Here is a 10,998-nt window from a genome sequence, read left to right on the forward strand (position 1 = left end):
TTTCCGGTTCTTTTAAATCATATACTATAATAATAACTTTACATAATACAATTAATAAAAGCACTATGGTGATTAAATCTGGAAATTTGTCATAAACTCAAATTAATTATGAAGTTAATCCAGGGTTGCAGCGGCCTGTGACACAGTCACGAGAGGCAAGATGTGGTTGAATATTACTTGGGCCTAATTCACACATCTAGTATTTAAATAGATGATCAGCATTGGATGTACAGTTTACTTAATAAATAAATATTAAAGTTCAATGTTATTTCTGTAAACTAAAATTCAGAACCGTGGCTGAAACTCATGTTTTAAAAACAAAGATAGCAATACAATTGCATTTTAAAAATAACAATTTGACAATATTATTTCATGTAAATCTGCATCGTCTTTCAACGTTAAATAGTTGGCCCTATACTAAAATATTACATATAGCATTTTAATAATTATTACAGTATGTCGCATTGCTAAGCACTCTATATCCGGTATTATGACCAGTTACCGTATAGCCCTACTAGCATACGCGAGTCGAGTACCACCCAACACTCCTTTCCCCTTCCCCCAAATTTTAAAACAGGCCTACGCTGCGAAATATAGAAAATTAGTTCAGTAGCCTACAGCATCTGCATCTGCCGCGTATATTAAAGCGTGGTTCCCACTATCGACGCAACACAAGGACGTAACGCAACGCAAGTGAATTAACCAATCACAAGCGATGGCTTATTCGCTTATGATTGCTAACTGTCTATAACTTCTCTTGTCATTGGTTAAAACGCTTGCGTTGCGTTTACGTCCTTGCGTTACGTTCTAGTGGGAACCAAGCTTTACAGGTTACACCGTCTTCGTTTCTAGGACCAATCCATCCGCTACGGTACCATGTAAAAGTTAAACAGTAGAACTGATATTTTGTGACGTATCGACAACACTCGATTCACCATTTGCGTCTCGCAGTTTACGCCAAATTTCACGTACACCATTTTTGAAATCTTCCATCTTTGCTCCGTAGATTATTGGATTAACACACATATTAAGAGTGCCTATTAGTATTGTTATCCCGTTTTTAACCATAGCGCTGAAATCAAAGCATTGACAAATAGCGTATGTTAGGTACAAAATGAAATTTGGTGCTGTAGTGATAATGAAGGCAACAACAACAATTAGCATCGTAAATACAAGATTTCTTTTCACGGATACGTATTTTTTCCTGCTAAGACCAGGAGCATGTTGTCGATTCTCTCGAGATCTTTGACGCAGGCCTATTTGAAACACGATTCGGCAATAGCAGAATATCATAAAACACACCGGGAAGAAGAACACAAACACAAAAAGAAGTATTCCGGAAAGAAGACCGAATTCTTTAGTATACATAACACATTCACTCTTCTGTTGTTTATTCACCTCAGAAAGTACGACAAGATGGAAGGAGATTAAAACCCCGATAATGTAAGGAATCGTGTAAAAGACATTGGATCTTCCGCCAATGTTTCTGTTTCTGTACGTAATAGGATGTACCACTGCAATATATCGCTCAAATGTAATCATCACAAGATTGTAGATGGACGCAATTACTCCAAACCAATAAAGCGCTCGACCTTTGCAGAAGCCACGTCCAGCTCTTGTTCCATCTGGTGCGTCCTGGTTGTAAAAGATCAGGAACATACAGCAAACAAATAGATCTAAAAACGACTGCTGAAATATTAAGCCATGTAGTAAAGACTTCTTGTACATCTTTATGTACAGGAAAACTACAATGACGCCAGTATTAAGCACGATTCCAATGCATACAAGTACAAAACGTAAAATTATCAGCCATCTTTCGTCATGCAGTTCTTCCGTTGCAGTGCCAGGAGTGCTGCTACTACCAGTATCATTTTCGTCCATCATTAAATAGTCTAAAACAACCAATAGAAATACTGTAATTTGTAATATACACATTATGACAATAGCACAAAAGACACATAAACTAAATCTTATTTAAACACATCCTTCTGCTAATTTATATTTACACTACTTTAATATCTCATCATATTACTTACTTATGTCAATTATATTCAGTTGATCCACATTTTGTTCTAAAGCCACCGATTCTCGGTACTGTATAATTCTCCAGTAGGCCTATCATATAGGAATATTTGGTAATACAACATCACATGTTTTTTACATGTATCTCCTATATAGACCATAACCAACCCGTCAAAATACTGTAGCATGAGGAGATACAGCACTGATAATCGTGTACTAAAGCCCCCTAACACACAACATCAACCAATATTGAACCCTAAAGCAAAGAGAGACCAACAATGTAACGGTCAAGGCAAAGTAAAACTTATATCACTTTTAAATAAACTCAAGTCTAGGCCTACTCACCCATTTTTCCAACTTAATTTTGTGAAACACCGAGAGTGTATTGTTAACAGAAAATACAAGGAACTATTCACAGAAAGTAATTTTAAGACAAGTGTTTTGAAACTATTTACGGTTTCCCCTAATTCCCCGGATTCAGCCAATTGACTAGCTTAATTAGAGAAGTTAGACAACTCACAAGTAACGAAGATACACACAATGAAATTAACAGTTTTGTTTCTATTGAAGTTTCAATGAATATCTGGTTCTAGTGTTCTGCGCATTCGCAATTGGTGCCAACATCCAAGATAACATTAGCTATCTTCTTCAGCCGATTCTCTTGTACGATATCATGTCTAGAGACAATAAACTGCGAGGCTGTTTGATTTCGGGCGACGGTTAACAGGCCCATACACGAATGGCATTGTCCAGATAATAACCTAAACCTCTAAATAAATAACTAAGAAGTTCGTATTTGAAAAATTAATTTAACGTATAATAATAGTGGAATAAAGGTTGTAGTAAGGTATATATAGACATAATTGTAAAGGCCAATTTACACAGACAAGCGGTAACAGTAATATAAATATAAATATAGAATCTATGTTATTCCTTAATTACCATTTACACACAACGCGGAGCGGACGGGCGGTTTCCGGCAGGATAGATACAGATTCTACGTGGGACAAGCTACGCGGTTGTCCGCTTACCGTTACCGCTCGTCTGTGTAAATTGGCCTTAATCGTGTGTCGTCTTTAGTTAGATAAACAGCATTTTTGTCAAATTTCATTCTTGTATCAGTTTATCTAACAGTGTTTTATATATAAACCCAAAGGCAAATTACTGAAAAAAATGACAATGCTGTGGGTATCAGTGGCTGGATCTCAATGGAGATACAAAAAAAAAGCGAAAAGCTAAATAAAAACGATAAAGTAAAACAGCCAGAAAAGTTAGCAGAGCTTTCGGGCAACACTAGCCCTTCATCAGTGCAAGCTCTTTATCAGTGTTTTATATATATAAATATCTGTTATATATATAAAACTGTCAAACGAAGGTAACATGAGTTTTTAGTCGCGTGGACGCGACTCTATAGTTCACTATGTCGGTCGGTCGATCTGTCGGTCTGTCGGTCTGTCTGTCGGTCCGGTATCACTATGCGTTTTATCGCTTTCTGACCTTATCTTGATATCAGTTTAATCTAGCTAAGTCAATTTTTCACAGTATATTCCTTATGGCAAGGAATCGATGTGGTTATGTTTTTACGGTGCGCAATAAAAAATTACGCGGTCTACGCACGATTTAACGAAATCACGTTTGTAATCACCATGAATCACAATTAAATAAAATTTGGTACTCATAAATTTCAGGGCATAAATCATCATATGGCAATACAATTACGTGCGTAGCGCATGTAACGCATGCGTACGCGCGCTTAAAATTTTAAAAATTTCGATGAAATAAGAGTACGTTTCAGGCAATTTTAAGCGTTTACAAAATTGCCATGAGTGCGCAGATTTTTGCGCGCTACGCACGTGTAAATTAAAAAAATATAAATGTTTTTAAACATTTCAACATTTTTAAACATGTTCAGTAATTTCGGTCAGTTGGTAGGTTGGTCGGTCGGTCGGTCGGTAAACACTAATGAGCACGCGACTGCAGCCATCTATATGGCCTTGTTAAATCTGTTTTCAATTTGCTCCTTCATTTCTTTTTTCGAACTTACAAAAGTTAAAATACAATAATTACAAAACTGAGATACTACACGATATTATAAACATTTTGTTTCTGTTACAGTTTCAATAATAATTCTGGTTTGTGTTCCGCCTAGGCCTATAAAGCTAGATGACCATATAAGGTATTGACAATATTATCAAACGATGTACGACATTTGTTGTTATTTATTTCATTCATTTACCAGGATATAGATATTCAGTCAGCCCATTTCACGGTATCTTTTGTGCAATAGTTATATACTAGCTTACTGATGGACATCAAACTTGAACTAAAACAAAAGTCTGGCTAAATTGTTTATAATTGTCGTATTCGATTTAGACTTTCACCGTTGAGTACAGTTTTTCCGTTGAGTACTTCTTTAACGGAGTATTTTGAGCGTTGAGATTGTTCTTAATGAAAAAGCTTTCGTTGTCAACGTTTTCTATTCGAATGACTTTCTGTTGAGCACAAATTTACAATTCGAATACCAAAAGTACTCAACGAATCTTTACGTTGAAAACGAAAGTTCCCAATCGAATACGACAAATGTTCAAATCAAGCTTGTTTCTATAAAGCTTCGAGTATTAATGTCAATATTGCGAACGACATATATATATATATATATATATATATATATATAAAAAAATCATATTTCTATTTTCTTTTATTACAGCAAAACATATCGGTTATTATGTATTCTCTATGATTTAATGAATGAAAAATTATATATTATATATATAAAAGAAAATAGAAAATATGATTTTACAAGAGATTCACTTTTAGGCCAAATTGATAGTTTTATAGTTCATGCCCAATATACAGCAAAAGAAAATCGCCCTCTTATTCCTTTTATTACAAATTGCCAGCAGTTATAGAATAAGGTAAGCGTTATTTCAAAAATTGAAAACTCATGACAACATTTTAGTGCCTTTTCAACAGCTCACATTCTCGAATTCTACGCCAAATTTCACGTACGCCGTTTTTTAAATCTTCCATCTTTGCCCCGTAGATTATTGGATTAACAGACATATTACTAGTTCTAAGCAGCACGGTTATTTCGTGCGCAATAATAGTGCTATAATCAAAACACTGACAAATAGCGTATGTTATTGTACGGTATTTTATAAGTTTGGCCTTTTTGGCACCCACGATTATAAACATGTATCATTATATCATTATATTTTATTTTATATTAATTTAAACTACTGGATTAACTACAGTTTTGATTTCAATGTTTATGTTTCTATTCGATCAATTATTATTATAAATGTTTAACCTGTAATTTAAGGGCAGAGAGTGAACCCACATTTCGTAGGGAAGATCAATTCTCTTGTAATTTTTATTGCTTCCCTACTTTGCGTCATTATCAAATAAAATGGCATTTGACACTAACTTTGTTTCGTATTTTTGTGAGAGCCAGTTGTCACAAATAGTGCTATAATCAAAACACTGACAAATAGCGTATGTTAAGTACAGAATGAAATTTGGTGCTGTAGTGATAATGAAGGCAACAACAACAATAAACATCGTAAACATAAGATTTTTGTTGACGGTGACATATGGCTGTTTACCAAAACCACGAGCAGACTGCTGATTATCTGATTGTCTACGTAACTTCAACAGAATTCGACAGTAACAACAGATCATAAAACCAGCTGGTAGGAAGAAAACAAAATGAAATATCAATATTCCGGTGGGAAGAACGGCTGCTTTGATATACATATATTCACCCTTCAGGTTTTCATTGGCATCGGCTATTATGACAACAGAAAAGCAGAGTAAGAACTGTAAAAGAACAAGAACATACAGCAACCAAATAGATCTACTACCGACTGCTGAAATATTAAACCATGTAGTAAAGACTTCTTGTACATCTTTATGTACAGGAAAACCAAAGTAACAATGATTTAAACACAATTCCAATGCCGATGACTCCAAAACGTAACGTTATCAGCCATTTGTCATCATGCAGTTCTTTTGTTGCAGTTCCAGAGGTGGTAGCAGTATAATTTTTGTCCATCATCATAGTCTAAAACAACCATTTTATTAAAGTCAAGTATTGTAAAAATATTATAGAGGTGGGACATCACAATGCTGCACTTTTCTTCATATACAGTGATTGCACTTATAGCTCATTTAATTTGATAAGTAGTATATTATTTGAAAATAAATAGTTGGAACCGATATTTAAACAAGATTTTATTCTACCAGTGGAAAGTAACATATTTGGGGCGGCTTCTTCTCATTCTCGAATATTTCGTCATTTTTATAATTTCAAATTAATTAATTAATTAATATCAGTGCCTATATCATCACCGGGCGGTCTAGAATTTATTCTGTGCTTGTTTTAAAAATATATATATACAGGCCTATACTATTCAATTTACTTACCCACTTTTTTAAAAATGACCTATAATATTTAAGTGCACAAACTTAGTTTTGTTTACACGCCAGGTAGAAACGAACAGGGAATGGCTATATTCTATCAAGTGAAGGTACAGTACACTCTGGCCCGTGTTTTGAAATTACTGTTTAGTGAAACCTGTATTTTATTAAGCCAAAGTATACTTTTAAATAACATTATTGTAACTAGACTTAGTTTTAGTCAAAATGAAGTTAGTTACAACATTAACACGATGATAGTCATTTAAGTAGTTTGGTATTTATCCTGTTTTCCACTCTAGCCGATTTATTCACACGCGAATCGAAAGCGTTGATGTGAATATTGTTTCTATTAATGTTTCAATAATTCTGGGTTGTATTCCGCTTAGGCCTATATTATAACAGCTAGGTGAACATATATTAAATAAGGTATATTCAGTACTATTATCAAACAATTACAACGACACCTGTTGTTAGCGTCTATTTATTTCAGTCATTTACCAGCAGGATAGATTGGATTTACATTCAGCTGATTCTCGGTATTTGCACAGTTATAGGCTTACTGGCCTACTGATGGCCATCAATGTAACTATGTGATTCTACTATATAGTGAAGCTAAATTAGTTATATTGTATTTATTTCACATCAATGGACCAAAACGATAGAAACCTCTGTAAGACTTCTTCAATAATGAGTTTACGATACGATATAATAAAGAAAATGGTGAACATTGAAAACTTCGATAACTATTATGTGTTATACGGTTCATGCCTAATATACCATACAGTAAAAGAAAATCGCCCTCTTATTCCTTTTTGGTTCAAATTGCCAGCAGCTATAGAAAAAGCTAAACGTTAAAATTGAAAATTTTCCACAGCTGACAAGACCTAGGGCTACACGATAGAAGTCATGACATTAGTAGGCGTATGTGAAGTATCCACAGCTGTATCTCGCATTCTACGCCAAATTTCACGTACGCCGTTTTTGAAATCTTCCATCTTTGCTCCATATATTATTGGATTAACACACATATTACAAGTGGTAATCAGTACGGTTATTTCGTGCGCAATAATAGTGCTAAAATCAAAACACTGACAAATAGCGTATGTTAAGTACAAAATGGAATTTGGTGATGTCGTGATAATGAAGGCAATAACAACAATAAACATCGTAAACATAAGACGTTTGTTCACGGTGACGTATGGCTGTTTACCACGAGCATCCTGATGAATATGTCGAGATTTTCTACGTAACTTACACAGAATTCGCCAGTAGCAAAAGATCATAAAGCCAGCCGGGATGAGGTACGCAAGAAGAAAAATAGCTATTGTTCTAGGAACAACTGCTACTTTGCTGTACACACATTCACCCTTCAACTTTGTATTAACATCAGCAATTACAGCAAGATGGAAGGAGATTAAAACCCCGATAATGTAAGGAATCATGTAAAAGAGCCTGGATCTTCCGCCAATGTTTCTGTTTCTGTACGTAATAGGATGTACCACTGCAATATATCGCTCAAATGTAATAATCACAAGATTGTAGATGGACGCAAATGCTAGAAACCAATAAAGTGCTCGAGCTTTGCAGAAGACACGTCCTCTTGTTCCATCTGGTGCGTCCTGGTTGTAAAAGAACAGATACGTACAGCTGGCGAGTAAATCCACAATAGACTGCTGAACGATTAAACCGTGTAGTAAAGACTTCTTATACATCTTTATGTACAGGAAAACTACAATAACAGCACCATTAAGCACGATTCCAATGCCTACGACAATACATCGTAATGTTATCAGCCACGATTGATCTCGTGGAGATTCTAGTACCAATAGTGAATCGTTAGTAGTTGACGAATTCGTTTCATTCATGATGAAAAATTGTATACGTACTTATGCTATAATTAATAGTGTCTTGTGATGAAGCGTACTTTATCCTCCTCCTCGATGATTGATGATTAGTGTTTAATTATTCATTTTCAATTAAACTTAACTACTGTTGTTGTCAGTAGCATAAAATATTAAAACACGTGTTTTTAGCATTATAAACAAGTAGGCAATAATAGTGTCTATGAATAATTTAATGTGTAACAGTGTACTGTTGTTTACATTATGTATTTAATTAATGACATCGCAATCAAGGTATGTGGTTGCATTTGGTATCGAAAGTACTGTTGTCGATGACGTGGTAAACCTCAGCTTCTCTGCCTTGCACCACCGGAACCAGACCAAATGCAGTGACATTATGTGTAGATTGTTCTGAATGGTTGCTTTGGCAAGATAGTATATATGAAAATAGAATCTTCTCTTTTACACTTCTTTTGTAGATTAATAGATTATCATAAATTAAACTTGTTCTCTTCGTGGGTACTGTTGTTTAACATTTTCTCCTATATTCATTGTAGGCCTATTTTCTTAACCATATTTTGAACAGCTCGGAAATAATGCTGGCTTTCAAGACCTAGGGCTACACGAAAGAAGGCATGGCAATAGTAGGCGTATATGAAGTATCCACAGCTGTATCTCGCATTCTACGCCAAATTTCACGTACACCGTTTTTGAAATCTTCCATCTTTGCTCCGTAGATTATTGGATTAACACACATATTACAAGTGCTATTCAAGACCTAGGGCTACACGATAGAGTCATGACATTAGTAGGCGTATATGAAGTATCCACAGCTGTATCTCGCATTCTACGCCAAATTTCACGCACACCGTTTTTGAAATCTTCCATCTTTGCTCCGTAGATTATAGGATTAACACACATATTACAAGTGCTAATCAGTACGGTTATTTCGTGCCCAATAATATTACTGAAATCGAAGCACCGGCAGATATTGTAAATTAGATACATAATAGTGTTTGGCGATATTGTGATGATGAAAGCAGCAACAACTATTAGCATCGTCAACACAAGATTTGTTTTCACAGCGACTTGCGGTCGTCGTTTCCTAAAATCAGGAGCGTTGTGCTTCTTCTCCCGAGATCGTTTTCGTATCCGGAACAGGATCCGACAATAGCAGAAGATCATAAAACTAGCCGGGAAGAAGTATATTAGAATAAACATCAGTGTTCCTGAAAGAAGACTGGGTACATACATGCACTCACCCTTCAGCTCTTTGTTAACATCAGAAATTATAACAAAGTGGAAGGTAAGTAAAAACCCGATAATGTAAGGAATCATGTAAAAGACATTGGATCTTCTGCCAATGTTTCTGTTTCTGTACGTAATAGGATGTACCACTGCAATATATCGCTCAAATGTAATAATCACAAGATTGTAAGTTGACGTAAACGCTAGAAACCAATAAAGCGCTCGACCTTTGCAGAAGACACGCCCTCCTGTTCCGTCTGGTGCGTCCTGATTGTAAAAGAACAGGAACATACAGCAACCAAATAGATCTACTACTGACTGCTGAAATATTAAGCCATGTAGTAAAGACTTCTTGTACATCTTTATGTACAGGAAAACCAAAGTAACCATGATATTAAACACAATTCCAATGCCTATGATTAAAAAACGTAAAGTTATCAGCCACGATTGGTCTTGTTCCCCTGTTGACAAAATCGTTTCATTCATAATGGCAGTACGTTTGCTCTTGGGTTCGTCTATTGAGCAAGGTTTTGCTCTATCGTCGGAAACTTCAATAATCGAGGTTTTATAATATCTGACGATGTTATTGGTAATTGTACATACTTCTTTAGGCTATAGTAGTTCTTGTTATTTGCAATATGTGCATTAATAGTTTGATTGCAAATAAATAAATATGCTGACAATAAACATATGTGCTTTGGAATAATGATGTTTGATTTGAATAATTTATACAGTAGTTTATGGATGATAGGCCTATGGTGTCGTGTGTTCAATTATGCTCCAGGGTATGAACTGACGCGCCGCATGGTAAGTAAGCTGTACTACGGCTGAGAAGGATGATATGATTTTTATACTATATTTAAATTGTATATTTGTTCCATATATTATTAGATAAAACATTTGTATAATCTATCTCAGTATCAAAAATGACATTCTCCGGAACATTGAAGTTATTCCATATTTTAAAAACACAATCTGCCTAACAGTATTAATATAATTAGGCCTATAGCCTACTTCGCATTATGTCATATTAATGTAGGCTATTAATTATCCGTTATGAATTTCTGAGAATTATCCGGTTTCTGAAATTGAAACAGCAGAGAATTTACAATTAAATTAGGCTAGTTAGTATCAGAACCTTTAACATTATAGAAATCAATGTTGAAATTATATAGAAATAAGTATAGCTAAATCACTACAGTATAGAAATATCCTTTAGTAGAAGCTTTAATATTTGTAGAAATTAATACTAACCTAGGCTGAGTTACAATTGCATATAAAATGAATTAATATTTGTTTAATAGTCGCAGAAGTATTGGGTATTATATTCACTATAATATCTCTATGAGCTGTGTAACTGATGAGAAATTATTCAGACTGTTGTACCTGAGATTGTTTGTCACAGTTTTAGTACTATTACATTGCCATGGATAATCATATGGTTTATTAAACTAGGGTAGAGAAAAAA

The 10,998-nt window shown here is 34.7% G+C and overlaps 3 protein-coding genes across 3 annotated transcripts; all 3 read right to left on the reverse strand.

The window, feature by feature from the left end:
• Nucleotides 1-129: 129 nt before the first annotated feature.
• Nucleotides 130-2,410, reverse strand: LOC140040299 (histamine H2 receptor-like). The gene is made up of 2 exons (XM_072086119.1): nucleotides 2,368-2,410; nucleotides 130-1,892 (listed from the first exon to the last, which is right to left on the reverse strand). The coding sequence occupies exons 1-2, from the start codon at nucleotides 2,369-2,371 to the stop codon at nucleotides 886-888; spliced, it is 1,011 nt and encodes a 336-aa protein (XP_071942220.1). The 5' UTR covers nucleotides 2,372-2,410; the 3' UTR covers nucleotides 130-885.
• A 4,432-nt stretch (nucleotides 2,411-6,842) lies between these two features.
• Nucleotides 6,843-8,175, reverse strand: LOC140039595 (somatostatin receptor type 4-like). The gene has a single exon (XM_072085213.1). The coding sequence runs from the start codon at nucleotides 8,151-8,153 to the stop codon at nucleotides 7,332-7,334; it is 822 nt and encodes a 273-aa protein (XP_071941314.1). The 5' UTR covers nucleotides 8,154-8,175; the 3' UTR covers nucleotides 6,843-7,331.
• Nucleotides 8,176-9,053: 878 nt separating this feature from the next.
• LOC140039251 (somatostatin receptor type 3-like) lies at nucleotides 9,054-9,890 on the reverse strand. Its single transcript, XM_072084854.1, has one exon. It carries the CDS (start codon nucleotides 9,888-9,890, stop codon nucleotides 9,054-9,056), a length of 837 nt encoding a protein of 278 aa, XP_071940955.1.
• Between the last annotated feature and the right edge of the window lie 1,108 nt (nucleotides 9,891-10,998).

The sequence above is a fragment of the Antedon mediterranea genome, chromosome 2 (assembly GCF_964355755.1).
Source record: "Antedon mediterranea chromosome 2, ecAntMedi1.1, whole genome shotgun sequence".
NCBI lineage: Eukaryota > Metazoa > Echinodermata > Crinoidea > Comatulida > Antedonidae > Antedon > Antedon mediterranea.